This window comes from Solea solea, chromosome 11 (assembly GCF_958295425.1).
Source record: "Solea solea chromosome 11, fSolSol10.1, whole genome shotgun sequence".
Taxonomy (NCBI): Eukaryota; Metazoa; Chordata; class Actinopteri; order Pleuronectiformes; family Soleidae; genus Solea; species Solea solea.
Genome location: NC_081144.1, coordinates 19276129 through 19292193, shown reverse-complemented (window position 1 = coordinate 19292193; position 16065 = coordinate 19276129). Strand labels below are relative to the sequence as shown.

General features: G+C 38.6%; 1 protein-coding gene across 1 annotated transcript; it reads left to right on the top strand.

Annotated features, from left to right (window-relative positions):
- Positions 1-4755: 4755 nt before the first annotated feature.
- mapk13 (mitogen-activated protein kinase 13) lies at positions 4756-14962 on the top strand. Its single transcript, XM_058643588.1, has 12 exons — positions 4756-4976; positions 7617-7746; positions 7832-7890; positions 8609-8714; positions 9468-9497; positions 10417-10464; positions 10741-10855; positions 11450-11521; positions 11982-12061; positions 12933-13011; positions 13266-13439; positions 13767-14962. Exons 1-12 carry the CDS (start codon positions 4864-4866, stop codon positions 13850-13852), a joined length of 1092 nt encoding a protein of 363 aa, XP_058499571.1. The 5' UTR covers positions 4756-4863; the 3' UTR covers positions 13853-14962.
- The last annotated feature ends 1103 nt before the right edge of the window (positions 14963-16065 follow it).

The following is a 16065-nucleotide window of genomic DNA, read 5'->3' as shown; positions in this document are numbered from 1 at the left end:
ATTCTGCGATCATTGGCATTTGGATTGGAATGATGTGACGGAAAGTTGTTCTTCTAGCAAACTGAGTTAAACTCATGGTGTAATGGAGCTTTTACACAGCAGATATTTGTTGATGAAATATGAACTAGTAAGACATACACAGTATTTAGGGATTCACTACAGTTTTAAGAGGATATTGTTTAACTGTAATCACCTTGTAAAAGACCTTTCTAAACAGTTTGAACTAGTAATTAATACTTAATGTTTAATTTTGCAAATTAATCCTGACCATACTTGTGATGAATGTCATTTAATTTACCCAGAGTGACATCAGCCAACTCAAGTAATTGATTCTTGACTTTATGGACGTTTTGTCCCAGTATATGAAAAGTAATTACATAAAGTATTATAAACTCCACAGGACAGAGGGACACTGCAGTGCTGCCAAATGTACCTAAAACCTTCTAGGTTTTGGTCAAGGTGAAGAAAAAATGTATTCAACTCATTTGGTTTTTTGTGTAATGAGACTATAAAATGATACCAGTGCCAGATGCTCCAGCCATTAGTGAGATAATTATTTAAAGGTTACCTTACAGAATAAATTCCATTGTAAACAACATGCATGAGGACAGTTTAATTGGACTTGATGTAACAATTCCTGAAGAACTCAGCAGTGATTGCCTTGGGTGGTTTTGGAGGTATTTCGACACAAAAAATGCTATGCTGTATGGAGACCGCTTTTTGTGGATGGGGTCTTTCTTTTGGGCGCTCCAGTTTCGTATGTTCTTTTCTGTATATGTTCAATTAGTAAGTCTCACTAAAGCAACAATAAACACAAATGATGTTTCCACACAGACAGCTGTTTGCTTTTGTAGACAAAATCAAAGTTGTGCCAGATCTGCAGACTCAAACTCAGCTCCCTGCCCACTATCGATCCGTCAGTTCATAGCGGTGCAAATATGAATCTATAATAGCTGTGGCATAAACAAACAGACCTATTTTAGAGGTACAAAAAAAGAGAGATCCTACTGCATCGTCGAGAGGTGTGTACAATTTAAATACGGTGTTTTGTCACTACAGCTGCAGCATAAAAAGCTTACAGGGCCCTTATGTGCACGCTTGAAAAATAGGCAATAGGTTATAAATATCACCAAAATTATTTTACAACTCAAGATTATCGTGCGACCTGTCCAGGGTGTACCCCGTGTCTTGCCCTAGGTCAGCTATGATTGGTACCAGTGACCCCTGTGACCCTTATGTGGAGGATTAGGCAGTAGAAGACGGATGGATGGATCATCGTGGTGGTGGCAATTTATTTTACTTTTATAAAAAAAAAACGCAACCAGCAAAGTAAATACAGTACACCGTTCATATCACAAAATGCAGCATTAATGTGTGCATGCAAGTACGCGATTACACCCCCACTGTGTTATTGGATTAGGCTCGTCCAAATTAATGAGAGGGCTGTTTTTTGTTTAATACCAGACTGAAGTCAGTTGGAACGCAGCCAATTTGGATAGAAAAAAAACCTTTAATGAGTGAAAAGGAAAATGCAGAGAGTGTATATATGCAGGGTGTGCAGTAATAAAATCACACTGATGTAAAACAGGACAAACCAAAGACAGAAAGTTACCAGAACAGCTGAAAAATGTGCTAAACTGATTTACATGGTTTCTATGGCTCTGGTCTAAATCTAGGCCCATACGCATATGTATGTGCATATCTATCCATCCATCTATCCAGCTCAAACCCGGGTCTTCTTGCTACAAAGGCACCCCAATCGTGTGGCCTGCTGAACACATACCTGGTTTGAGGGAGAAAGATCACCTTCATGGTAGTTCTTTAAGAAAACTGTCTTTAACGAAAGCCCTCTTTTTTTCTGGGGCTTTCAAGTATAGTTCAAGAAATCATCCTTGCTCAATTTCCAATTCAATTCAATTTTATTTGTATAGCGCCAAATCATAACATACATTATCTCAAGGCACTGTACATAGACAACATCAAGGAGAGCAGAGAACCCCAACAGTTCACACAATGAGCAAGCACTAGGCATCAGTGGAGAGAAAAATCTCTGACAGAACCAGGCTCAGATGTGCGGTCATCTGCCTCGTCCGGTTGGGGTGAAAGGAAAAATGGGGGACAGCGGAGAGGTGGGGGACAGAAAGGACAAGAGGGAGATGAGGTAGAGACAGAAGAGAGAGAGAGACCAGGAGCAGATACACAACAACTGTATCAGGTTACAAGTTTATACAGTTAATGATATCGACTTTTTAATTATAGCACAATAATAATGGTGATGATATGGGTAGCCTCGAAAACTGGATCTTGGTCCCGCAACCTGCATGATGAGAATACAGAGAGAGAGAGAGAGAGAGAGAGAGAGGGAAGGAAGGAAAGACACAAACTAGGGAGAGAAAGAGTCAGCAATGAAGACTGAGACCTGATCAGAGTGAGAGGATAGAGTCCTCCATGTCACACAAAGGATATCTTCTTCTTTCTTGAGACTCGAGTCTAATCACTTGAGTAAACAGAGACTGGTTTAGACTACATCGTGAAACTCCAGCGAGTGGGCGGAATCGTTGCTCTTCAGAAGAGACGAAAGGATGAAAAGTGATTTTTGAAAGTCAGCGAGTTCAGCAGCTGGCCAAGTAACAGCTGAGTCACTGGTATTGATCCACACAGCCATCCATTTTGATTCTCACAGATACAGTATGTAACAGTCATTTTGTTCCATACAGCAGTAAAGATCTCACTTATTGCACACTTAAAAAATAGTCACCTTATCCTTTTTAACTTTAATTGCTGCCACTAGCACCGTCTCAACTCCCAAACAGACACTGCACATCTACAACCCTGAGAATAGAGTTAAATTCACTCATTTATTATTCACTGTGTAATCATTTATACAAACTAGAATACGACTTCCACCATTTGTCTTTAGTTTACATTCTCCAAAGGAATGAAGAATTTGTAATGATGCCTTTGCAGACTCACATTTAAATACACATTTGATTTTTTATTCCATAGTAATAGTAAAGCACATATTAATACAGAAGTGCTCACATTTCTATCACACTGTTACTGTGACAGGAGGTCAGTGTTTTTATCAGCTGTTATGGGAGAACAACACTGTTTTCTGTCTATGCAGGGTTTATTGTAAGTGGAATGTTCGTTCAAATGTGTAAAAACTGCACCATATATAAGAAATATTTCTTCAAGTCATAGTATTACCGTAAAATAGAAAAAATCTATACTTTATTTGGGTGTGTAGGCTTAGTGTACATGTTTTTCATCCGTCCATGTTTCCTGTTGACTCTCATGATTCATGAACTCTTGGCAGTTTACAGAAATTATTCATGAGAAGTAACACGTACTTTGTGTGGGTGAGAGCAAATCAAGTCACTGACATGTGTGAGCAGGCAAGTCTCGACTTTCACGCCAGGATTTCATGGTTTGAATAGTGTTGCAACACTTTAGTTGGAATGGAATGGATTTTTACAGGACAACGTTTTGCTGCAAATACGGTCACAAGAGGCGACATGTTAAGTGTTCGTCCAGGCAACTTAGCATTTGATCTGCTGTGATAGATTGAACGTGAATGTACAGTACTGTTGTGCTGCGTAAAATACACCAGAGGACAATACCGGAAAAGGGGTTATTTCCCTTTCAAAATAAAGTTGTGTTTGATTATTTAAGACAGGCCCATGATCAAGTCATATGAAACGAGAAAAGGCTGGTGTGTTTGCAATTGTGTCTGTTCTTTATTTAGAAAAAAAAAAACACTTTCATGTTAAAATGAAAACTGGCCATCAGCAATATTTAAATTATAATACAATAATACATTTATTACATTAGTAAAAGTACATTTAATTACATACAAGCTTGTCTAATGTTTTATTTACAATGTCTACATGTTATTAATGACTAAATGTTTTTATTATATTCTATTTCTGTCTGTTTTGTTATTTATAGATTTATTTTTGCATCATCATCATGTTCTTTTTTATTGAACTATATATCAAAACAAAGACTTATATTTGTGCACTGAAATCATCCTGACTATTTTTAATTTGTAATATCATAATGGATTGTCAATATATCATTTTAATATTAAATCACTGAACAGTGAACTGTTTTTCACTTGACTGGCCACCTATTGACCAGACTAGAAGTTCACTGGCTCCCAGGTTATTTTGAGTTTGAGGACCCTGGTTTGTCCACTAGATCATCTTCTTTACACTCAACTGAAAAATTACCCACAACCAGGCTGTGGAGGAGAGGAAACCTGCTATGACCAGCTGGGTTGAGTGGGAAGACAGACACAACATGGGCAATATAAATATGTAATAAGAAGGAGAGGAAAAAGACATTCTGAGAGGAAGGAAACAAGAAAGCATACAATTACAGGAGAAAGAGGACGTCAAGCTTGTAATCTCCGTGAGTGGAACATGACTATGGACAGATCTGGAGGGACTGGAATTAAAAGGGCATCTTATAGGACACTGCATCACTTACTCCACTAGAAAGGCACCCCTTTAGAATGATAAAAAAATTTAAAGAAAATATTAAAAAATAACAACTGTATGAGGCTGTCTGATAGACTGTGTGTGAACACACTTGACAATTGTTTGGAAGTAGAACATTATTATAAAGTAACATACTACAGCTTCAATCCGTAGACCTCATGTGACTAGGTCTAACGAGCATTATTTTGAAAAGCGAAAACGGAAGTGAACCGTGCGGCGCACTGTGTCGTACTTGCACTGTGTGTGATTTTTTTCTTTTTTTTTTGCTCTATGGTTTTGCTGTACCTTGTGAAGAAGTGCCAGGCATACAGGAGGAGGGAGGAGAAGTTTACTCTAGCTTCACCTTCTCCTCTTCATCATGGAGGCCCGGCCACATTTCTCTCGGGAGGAAATCAACAGCACGGTGTGGGAGGTACCGGACAAATACACACGGCTTAAACAGATCGGAACCGGGGCGTACGGTTCGGTGTGGTGAGTGGTCTGCCATTTACTGTACGTTCTGTGTGCGCTTGTGTGTGTGTGTGTGTGTGATATACCAGTGCTGGGCCCGAAATATAACGCTGCATCACAAACACTGTAAACTCGAACTCTTACGTCACCGCTGTGACTTATGTAGACAAGTTATTACACCTGACATGTTGACACGTTGTTATTATTAATACGCCGCATGAGTTATTAACACGGACACCACTTATGCTATAACCTCCGGCTCTCTGCCATATGTATGAAGTCTGTACAAAAACAGAGCAGATGTGGATCCTGTGTCAGAGTCAAAGATGGCCTCTTTGCACTTTAATCCGCATATACAGTCACATATAAGGTACATAGAAAGTATTAATGAGTGCTACCATGCACATGGATTTTTGAAATTATATTACATCAAATGTAATTTTACTGACTATGGGTCTTTTGAATGCCATGTATTTTAATTAATAAAAACATGGCATTCAAAAGGAACCTTGTAAGGGATTGGTGATCTGTTTGGACTTGCACCCATCATTGTGTGAACACCAGAGCTCAAAACATCTGACAAAATGATCTATTAATTGTGATTTTTTTTCTGACAGATGTGAGTAAAAGTTGAGCTACAATTTAGTATTCACTGTGTAATTGATTTAAAACAAATGGTGGAGCATTCCCTCGAAACACCAATAGAACGTGATTACTCTGTATTTTACTACAAGATGGAAACATAAATAGGATATGAATTGTTTTCAACATTGTATGAGTTACATTTCCACTGAACATAGAGCAATCAAAAATAGGAGAATGGGATAGCAGGCTTTGCGATTGCATTGTGTCAAATTGCATTTATGATCGTTTAGCTTTAGGAGATGTCTCCCAATCTTCTAATGTTACATTTGTTTTTTGTTTTTGTGCTGAATCTGAATCTCTATATTTTAATTAATTTTCTAGTCTTCACTGGATAAAAGAAAAATCTGTGGTGTGGGACTTAAAGTTGGTCCATGTGTTTACAGTTGACATGCAGTCAGGTTTCATACAAGGACTGTGATTCTGTATCATGAGTACATGCACAACCCCAGGGGGAATCCCACTATCTCTGTAAAGTCATTTTCTTTTATTAATCACAAAAGCTTTTTTTCTATTTGTTAAAGCCTTCAGCATTCTGTCAATTAATATTGGAGAGTTATAAATGACCCTTATCATTTGAATTGTGTATGGTCTGAATCCACAATGTACTTAAAAGTATGTGACACGCGGCTTAATATGTTTATAATGGTGGGACGTAAAGTGCTTTTCACACCATTAATCCTGGTTAGTGACAAAAAAACAATTAGAGGACAAAAACTCTTTGCTTTCATAGCATTACTCTGGTAGATCACATGTCCATCTTTAACCTAAATCAAACTACATTTTTCTACTCATGTTTATGCTATGAACTACATACTGACTATTGCATGTGGAAAATGTTTATAATATGTAATTATCCATAATACTGTAGCATCACAACTGGTATAATTTTGTAATTCTGTTGTAAATATGCTGAATGGGATTATCTGAATTTCCATGTTTTTAGTTTTATTCACAAAAAAATTCAGTCAGTTTTGGCATCTGGTGACACTATATGTTTAATCTGAGTTGATAGACCATAATTCTCATGGTTGTTTTCACATTGGTTTATACAGTGGATACCTGTGGGGACCGAACAATGTTAATTGTGAGAACTTTAGTTAAAAAGGTAAAGAAGGTTTCAGTGAAAAATGCTCTCATCTATCATCATCTACTTTGGTGCTCCTGGGGTCAGAACCACAGATAGCGGCCTGCTGTTGATGGTCTCCAGGGTTAAGGATTATAGTGTGGGAGGTAAAACTTAAAATGTCTGACCTTTAAGAGAAGCACAATCTAGAGAATTGGGATTATGCCTCCACCATTATCTGTAATCTTTGTAAAGTGCACATCTCACAAAACCCATCTTGTAAGAAATTACAAACATAGGAGTAGAAGGAAATAATCATAACTGAATAATATTCATCAGTTTAATTCCCACTGCTTGTTTGAGCTTATTTGTGTTTATATTTGACATTGATTTTGACTGTTTTATGTGATGTTGACTGTAATATCCTGCATAAATGCGTCAGTGTTGTCAACAGCACAGAGCATGAATGATGTGTGTAATGTGTGTTGGTGGATGTGGCTCCAAATAGCCTAACAAGCCTTTCCACCTACGGTTTGGTGCCCTGCAGATCACTGCAATCATGCACATCATCAGTTGCCAAACATTTGCATGTTGTTGCCCAATAAACACACACACACACGCACACACACACACGTGTGACTTTTTGTCCCCACAAGTCCCCACAAGTCCCATAATGTGACTGTGTAAACCGTTTTAGGTCCCCACAACATTAGTAATACCCGCACACACACACACACTCACACTATGAGAGTGACATACAGTAACTGTCCCTCTAACCACGAACATCTTTTCTGATGCACATGATTTGATGTAGACCTTCTCAGAAAGAGTGAAACCTCAACAGGCCGCCGTCTGTCAGTTGTCTACTTGTGTGACTTCAAACGAGTGGCATCATAGTGAAACTAGACGCAGCATGTGCAGAAAGTGACTTGCTATTACCTTACTCACCACAGCTCAGCAATAAATGAGAAAACTACAGAGAAAGTGGCCCTCAAGAAGCTCCACAGGCCCTTCCAGTCAGAGATCTTTGCTAAGAGGGCCTACAGAGAGCTGCGGCTGCTCAAACACATGAAGCACGAAAATGTGAGTAGATAGAAGCTTGTTTTCAGCAGTTTCTTCTGGCTCCCATGTCTCTGTGTTACTCACCTCTCTCTTTCATTCCACCTAGGTGATAGGACTTCTTGATGTGTTTACAAGTGCCTCAGGCTTTGATGACTTCCAAGACTTGTAAGTATTTTTCATCATATTAGCAAACCCCTCAGGCAGAGACAGACAACGCCTTTTTTTGATGAACTGCAGGCCAGGGTTTAACCAACAGTATTACTTACAGGACTGGGAATTAGGATTGTTTGGCCACTGTCATTTTGAAACAAGAACTGACCATAACATAAGAGTTGCCACAAAGGTGGTAGCTCTCTATTGTCTAAAGTATCAGTGTGTATCATTGAGAGAAGATGTACATTCGTTTTAGCATCAGAATTTTCCTAAACAGGAACCAAGCGGCCCAACTGCCTAAAGCTGAAATAATAAATAACAGCCCCAGGGGTGTCCACACACTTTTGGCCACATAGTGTTTGCTTTTGTAGACTCAGCTGCTGAATAGTGACACACTGTGGGGTTTTGCTTGGTTTGTTATAATGTCATTATACTAGTCTGAAACTGTGTTTCAGTGAAGCAAACATTACTGAATGTGCTGCAGTCTTTGGATGTTTGTTGATGTGTGTCCAACACTCTTGATGACTTTATGTTTGCATTTATTGTGAAATAATGACTTGGTGAAACATTGAACATTTTTTGGTTACAATAGATTAAGAGCAGTGGAGAAAGAGGGTTACATAAACAAACAGAAAGTATAAAAAATACATGGAGTGCAGCATTTACTGGGTGAATCAATCTCAAATATTGGCTTTGGCAGCCTTCTCAGTATCTCCTCTTTTTTTCGCAGCTACCTGGTGATGCCTTACATGTTTACTGACCTGTCAAAGGTGCGAGGTCACCTCTCAGAGGACAAAGTTCGGTTTCTCGTCTACCAGATGCTCTGTGGACTCAGGGTGAGCCAGGGGTGTCTGTTCAGAAAGTTATCATTTTATCACATTTAAAGTCAAAATAAAGGTCCAATTTGTAACATTCAGAAGGGTTCAGTGCCAGCAATTACACATACTGCCCAAAGTATGTATAAGTGTATAATCCCTTTAAAATAAAAAAATATTTGATTTAGAATTAGCCTTTTATATGTACTGTACTTTAGGCAAAGATCTTGCTTTATGGAGGCCCCCCATTTTTGGCTGCCACATTTCTACCGCAGCTTGAACGGATAATCCAGCCAGAGTTTGCATTTCACATTTTGAAGTGGAAGCTTACTGCACAAACAAAGAAGAAGGGCAGACATTCTGGTATGTGAAGGCCATCGTGGTTCCCCGATGCCCTCACTCCTCCCTTTCCCAAGTGCAGATTTCTGCCAATCGTAGATGTTACCAACTGTGCCTTCAAAGCTGTTATTGACATAGCACATGTATGTAATGAAGCATGCAGTCTACGTTTCAACCTGTTGGAAAAAAAAGTACAGTACAGAAAATAAGACAGGAAAGCTGTATAGATCATTTCTGAAGTTGTATTTCTTTGTCATTAGCCATAAAATATTTTAAATATCACTCTATTCAAAACTTAATTTTAGTTAAATGTATAGCTACATATTACAGCGTAGAGTGGAATTTACTTGCGAGCTCATAGGTTATAGATTATAGGTATATTAATGTTAATAATACAACAAATGTCTGACTGTTTGTGTCTCCTGTCCTTCACAGTACATTCACAAGGCTGGGATCATCCACAGGGTAAGTCAACTAGTGAAATTGGCGCTGCTTTCAGACATTCACTTCCAGCTGCACCACGAAAGGACGCGTGAATGTTGATGCAATTCATCATAGCTTGAGTCTGATTTAACTCTGCCCCAACAGGTAGGATGAGTTGATTCACCTCTGACGTCTCACGGCATGTCTAGAGTTGTTAGGCCACACCCTTCAGCACAGTCAACCAACTCCTGTGGGTGTGTGTGGAATAGTAAAAGTAGAATTACACCTATAAAGCGCAGACATCAAAAGTAGTAGATGCTGGCTGACAACGTGTTCAGTCACATCATTGATGCAGATTCACGTTGGCAAACAGGACACAAATAAATATCCCAGCCTTCCAAGACAATCAGTGTAATTCTGTCATTCTGTGTTGGATAAAATCTGTGGTAATGCATATAAAATGAAATATAGAGATGTGGTGGACACAAAGAAAGTAGTAGTTTTAAAAGAACTTCTCTGTGTACGTTCTCGCTATTTAAATCGTAACAATTACCATTTGTTTACTTTTAATTTGGCTGCCCGTGTTTGGTGATAGTTACCTGTGAATTTGTCAGAGACGGAAGTGTTTGTTTATTGTTTGGCCATTTCTTCTGACTCAGAACACTGTTTAAGTGTTACTCTGCTAATACAGTAGTAATCCTTGGATCAGTGAAGGTGTTACCAAACAATCACTAACAGACCAGCGCTTATCAGACATTATGTCACAGTGTTTCATGAATGACTCTGCATAGTTGCCACAGTGAGACTAAGACAAAGAACCATGTTCGGCTGCAGGAACTACAAGCACTAAAGCTTTGCCTTCCCAGTCCCAGTTTTCATACTGCACAGTTCAAACACCGTGTTTTCCTGTTAATCACAATGTGCACTAAGTAACCATCAATCTGCTCGTTTTCTTTTACAGGATCTTAAGCCTGGAAACTTGGCAGTAAACCAAGATTGTGAACTAAAGGTGTGTTTGTCTCAGGGTGACACTAAAATAAAGTTGGATGACATTTAAATGGCAGGGCTGCTGCCATTTAAATAAACAGATTTTGCCAAATAATGTGATACAGAATATGTGTAAGATTAACAATATACACGAAGCAGCATTAAAGAAAGAGATTATGGTTTGTGCATTTTCAAAATTGATGACTCTAATATTAGTTTAACACCCAGTAAATGATGTAAACAAATGGCCGTGTGCTCATGTTCCTTGTTGTGATCAGTTTCTTTGCCTCTAATGCAGATCCTGGACTTCGGTCTGGCTCGTGGTGCTGATGCTGAGATGACAGGCTACGTGGTGACCCGTTGGTATCGGGCACCTGAGGTCATTCTGAACTGGATGCACTACACCCAGACTGGCAAGACAACTATAGCTGTTACCCATTCTCACCTGTGACGGCCTTGCTGTCGTCTTATTGTTTAGTTGGCCTGTCTGTGCTCTGTTTTTTGTCATTTGTTGTGTGGAGATTTTTTTATTGTGGGGTACTTTAAGGGGTCAGCAGGTTTTCTGTTAGTTGCTTGGGTGTCATTCTGACAATAAATCTTTTTTTTCGTGTTGGCGCATATGACAGTGGCCTGATAGTGCTGAGACCTGTCGCTGCAATTGACTGAGTCAGTGTGACTTGTGTCCACAGATTTATGTTTATTCAGCAGATGCTGTAGGAGGTTTTAATTTCGTAAACAACATCTACAGGATGACGTGTGGCAGAGAGAGAAAGCAGCTCTGACAAGTGTACACCTTTCATAGGATTATATTACTCACTGAGTTCCCCAGTATAAACAGTACAGTAGATTCTGCTCTCTGTTGAGAATAGGAACTTTGCTCTGGTATTAAATGCCACCTTCCCCATTTCCGCTCCACTGAGCTGAACTTGAAACCCTTTTGTGTTGCTGGGATGTGTTTTATCTTGGATTCTCAATAATGTTCTGTTTTGCTTTGCTGTTGATTCCAGTGGACATCTGGTCTGTGGGCTGTATCATGGCAGAGATGATCAATGGAAAAACCCTTTTTAAAGGAAAAGACTGTATCCTTCCATGTGTCTCATCCGTTGACTGGACATTTAACTTTTCAAGTATTCTGTAAAGTTTCAGTGTACAGAGAGATTTAATATCGCTCCAACAAATCATTGTGATAATAAATGAGATTGGTAGCCACTTGATTTAACGGTGACAGTTTCTGATGTGCTCCATAAATCTTGAAAATGGAGCATAAAAGGCAGTTACAGTGAAGCTAAAGCAACATGTTTCCTCAGGCAGCATCCATTGCTGCTTTTACTGCACTATTACTTTATTCTTCATGTTTTATGTTTGCCTTTTATGTTCTTTTTTGTACCCTAAGCACTTGATACTAATTTATAGCACAGCGAGTAAATGAAGCTGTCACTGTCTCATCAAATGGCTGTAATTTTCTTTGATTACGTTTTGCGGACTTGAGGCACCAGAATAAACGGTCTAAATCCTTGACTGTAAACTGTTTACAACCAGACATGGACCAGCTGACACAGATCATGAAAGTGACTGGAGTGCCTGGGCCAGAATTTATACAGAAGCTGGACAGTCCAGAGGTAGGACAAATCACTCTGTGTTACTATATGTCATGAATACGTATACTGTATGTCATCAATCCCTGACCTGAGTGATATTTACCAAATTGATTAATGCTAATAACTCGAGAGAGTGGTATAAAGCCTGTCCGTAAAGGAAATTGAACGACATTACCCTAAATGATTTCCCATGAAATCTCATTTTAATAACGCTGAAGTCTCAGTAGCAGCCCTCAGAGGTTGCAGTATAAATGACATACTGCAATAAAAACATGCTGAAGACTTTGCCAGTCTTACCCTTACCCTGCCTTTCACGCTAAGTTCAACTGGGATTGGCACCAGCAGCCCGCCCGACCCTCATGTGGAGGATAAAGCAGTGGACGATGAATGAATGAATGACTTTGCCAGTGGTGGGAGTAAAAACAATGTGTCCTGAGGGTGGCACTAGAGGAGAAGCCAGGGCAGGACAGTGTGGCCAGGAAATTCAACTTAAAGAAATGTAAAATAATGATAGAAATATGAATTCTGTCTGACAGGTACAACCATTAATAATCTATTAAACATGTTTTTACTAGTCAATCTGGGCACCAAGCTCTCAAACTCTTTGTTCATTTTATGGCAGATTCATGAGTCATCTGCGTGACGCGCTGCTGAAAGAGCTTCGGCAGATATTTTTATCTCTGCATGGAAGGTGTTTTGTTCTTCATGTTGTGTCTGACTGAGCATCTTCATCAGCCTTGTGGTTTATAATGAACTAGAAATACATTGAAAATAACATTCTTTAAATGCCAGTTTAGAGATTAGATACAAAATATGTTGGTTTAGTATGCTCCTGCAAGACTGACTCCATGTAAGCTGCTGTTTTGTTTCTTCTTTTTGTTCGATGAATCAGGCCAAAAGTTATGTAAAGGCTCTTCCACGGTATCCCAGAAAAGACTTCTCTACACTGTTCACCAGAGCCAGTGCAACGGGTAAGTTGGCAAACAGTGACTGTGACATGTCTTGACAGGTTGACACATCCACAGATGTTTGTATTTACCTTTTACCAAACAGAGCCAGAATTCTAGATTTTTGAGAATTCACTTGAGTAAGAGTAATCATCTGTTTCATTTGTGTACTCGGTCTATTTAGAGCCTCAGTGTTTCAGAGTGATGCAGCACAGTAATGACTTGCATCCCATGATTTTTTTATGTCTGCATTATTCCATTCCACTGACCATTCGCAGGTATCGACCTGCTGGAGAAGATGCTGGTTCTCGACGGAGACGAGAGGCCCACGGCAGAATTGGCCCTGGAGCACCCGTACTTCAACTGCCTAAGAGACCCAGATGACTTTCCTGAGCCTGCACCATATGATGACAGCCATGACAACGCCACGTTGTCTCTAGAGGAGTGGAAGAGTTAGTGAAATATAATTAAACATTAATTAGATATGGCAGTTTCTATGGCATTTTATGAGAAAGATATAAAGAGAAGTAACAGCATTTGGAAACAGTGGAGCAGTTGAACATCTTATTCTTCAAATGGTCAGAGTGGACATTTTCTTTATAGCGTGTTGAATTATTAACAACACCAACACTTAAATGCAGGACTTCTGTCAACGCACTTATCAATAATTAATATTAAAATGCCATACACGATGTATAGAGTCAGTATATTTCTATTTAAGTGATTATAGACATGCTGAACATGCAGAGCAAAAATGTTTTTATTCTTTCTGCCCTCAGGGTTATGTTTCAGAGAGGTGAAGAGCTTTGTGCCGTTCCCACGGCGAGACTCCAAAAGGAAAAACACCCTGACGATGTCTCCCTGACCTGATGAATATCCAAACAACACATAATACAGCCACTGGTGCCCTTGTATATTCTAACTATGGATTTACTTTATTTCTCTTGGCCTGGATATGGTTAGATTTATGAATGAGAGTGATAATTTACCATGGGGTTTTTTGTAATGTGCAATTATTTCCTTATTGTATATTGCGCTTTGTGTCACACATTCTTTATCGGTGAGTTTTCTTTATTGTGACCAAATGTCACAGAGTTTACTGTAATATTTACTGTAATATTGTTTACAAATTAAAACAATAAGACTTATAGCCAACATGACCATATCCTTGCCAGCTGGTACAGAGAGGCTGTTATGTGATAAGTAAAAATGCAAAGTCATCATTTATTGCTGTTTAAATTATTTCCAGACACTAGGTCGGGACCCATGAATGGGTTGTGGGAGATATTTTCTTTCCAGAATTTAAGCTCATTCATTTTCGCCCACAGTCACAGGATTCACTGGAAACAATTACAGCTGAAGTTAACTACTGTCCAAGGTGCAACATACTACGCAAAGGTGGGCTTTTCACAAAACACATAAATAAACGTGATATGCATTTTGTACACTAGATTACGATGCAATAATTAAACTCATACAAACCAGGCCCACCTTTTACAATAGAAAGATGTAAATGAAATATATATGTACAACGTTGTTGTAAACAATCAGATACTCCATTAATCCCCTCCCTAAATGCATTCATCTGGTCTTATTTTTATTGAACATGTGGATGGAATTGTGAAATAAATAACATTCATTCATTAATTTTCTGGAGCATAAACTGTATATGTGTATACATATATATATATATATATGTATATATATTCCCTAAAAATATGCACACATTTGTTCTGCAGTCTTGATGGTGTATCATCTTAAAAAAGTGGGTCCTCATAAAAATGTTGGCAACAGTGGTTGAAATAATTGTGTCATCCATTTTAAAAAGAATCCTGCACAGGATATCTTACGGAGTCTGGTCTAAATCATTCAGAAAACTGCTGGCATGTTGTGATTTCTCTGAACGAGTGAACACGTGAGTTTTAATGAGTAGAATAAACATGAGCATGTTTGCTCACATGTGCTGTGACAGTCACGACAGGTGTCAGGTTTTCAAAGCAAAAGTCCAGACAAACGCAGTGAGTTCATAGTGTTGTGCTGAAACTAAATAGTTGTGCTGAATCTACACATTTAAAAATAATGACACTGTTCTTATTTAGCTCGATACAAGCAACTTGCGCGCGAAAATGATGGCGTTATGACGTCAAAGGGGCAGGTTTAACACGTATCAATCTGCTGTTGTCAAGGTAGCCCAAATGCGACCGTGAAAGCGGAAGAGGGGGTATTTTGCCATCAAAATAAAACCACGCACTAATGTAATTTTTTCCGATTTTCCATTTAAATATATAAAAAATGGGCTCAGAATCAGTTTTATTGCTGAGTAGTCTTCAATGTACAATAAATTGGTTCTGGTGTTTTGACTCAGAAACAAGAAGATATGATTAACGTGAATAGGAAAGGATATGGACTTGAAACCAGAAGGTTAGACAAATCAATTCCTGGGATGGGCCGAGGGCGGTTGTGCCATGAGCAAGGCACCCAATCCATCATTGCTCCTTGTGTGTGTTCACTACTGGTGTGTAAAAATTATTGATTATATGCAGAGGTCAAACTCACTGTCACTAATAGGTGTGTGTGTGTAAAATAATTCATTCTAATTCTAACAAAGATTCAGGCTTGACAAAATAATTAAAGGAAAGGAAAAGTTAACAAAATAGAAAACACTGTAAAAGAGAGGGCAAAAGAAAAGGCAATAAAATGTACAAGAATATACATTATTAAGTGTAAGAATGTGTTTGTAAAATGTACAAAAATATCAAAATAGGAAAAAATAATAGTATATCAAGTGTGGGGACAAAACTCTAAATAAAAAGAATGAAAAGTAGTTTCCTTGAAATTTTAACCCCTGAAAATATAAGTATGGGCCGCAGTATAGCTTCTGTGCATTGATAACTACAGTTATAGGCTGAATAACATTTATACTGAGACAGTGACTATGATGGCAAAGAAGAATCAATGCACACAACTCCATCTGAAATTTGTTTTACCTTATTATATGTCGACTATGCAATGCAGCGCAATAAGGACTTTAATTTGAAAGGTGTTGCCGGAAGTGCCAAGTTTCTACTAGGGCTAGTA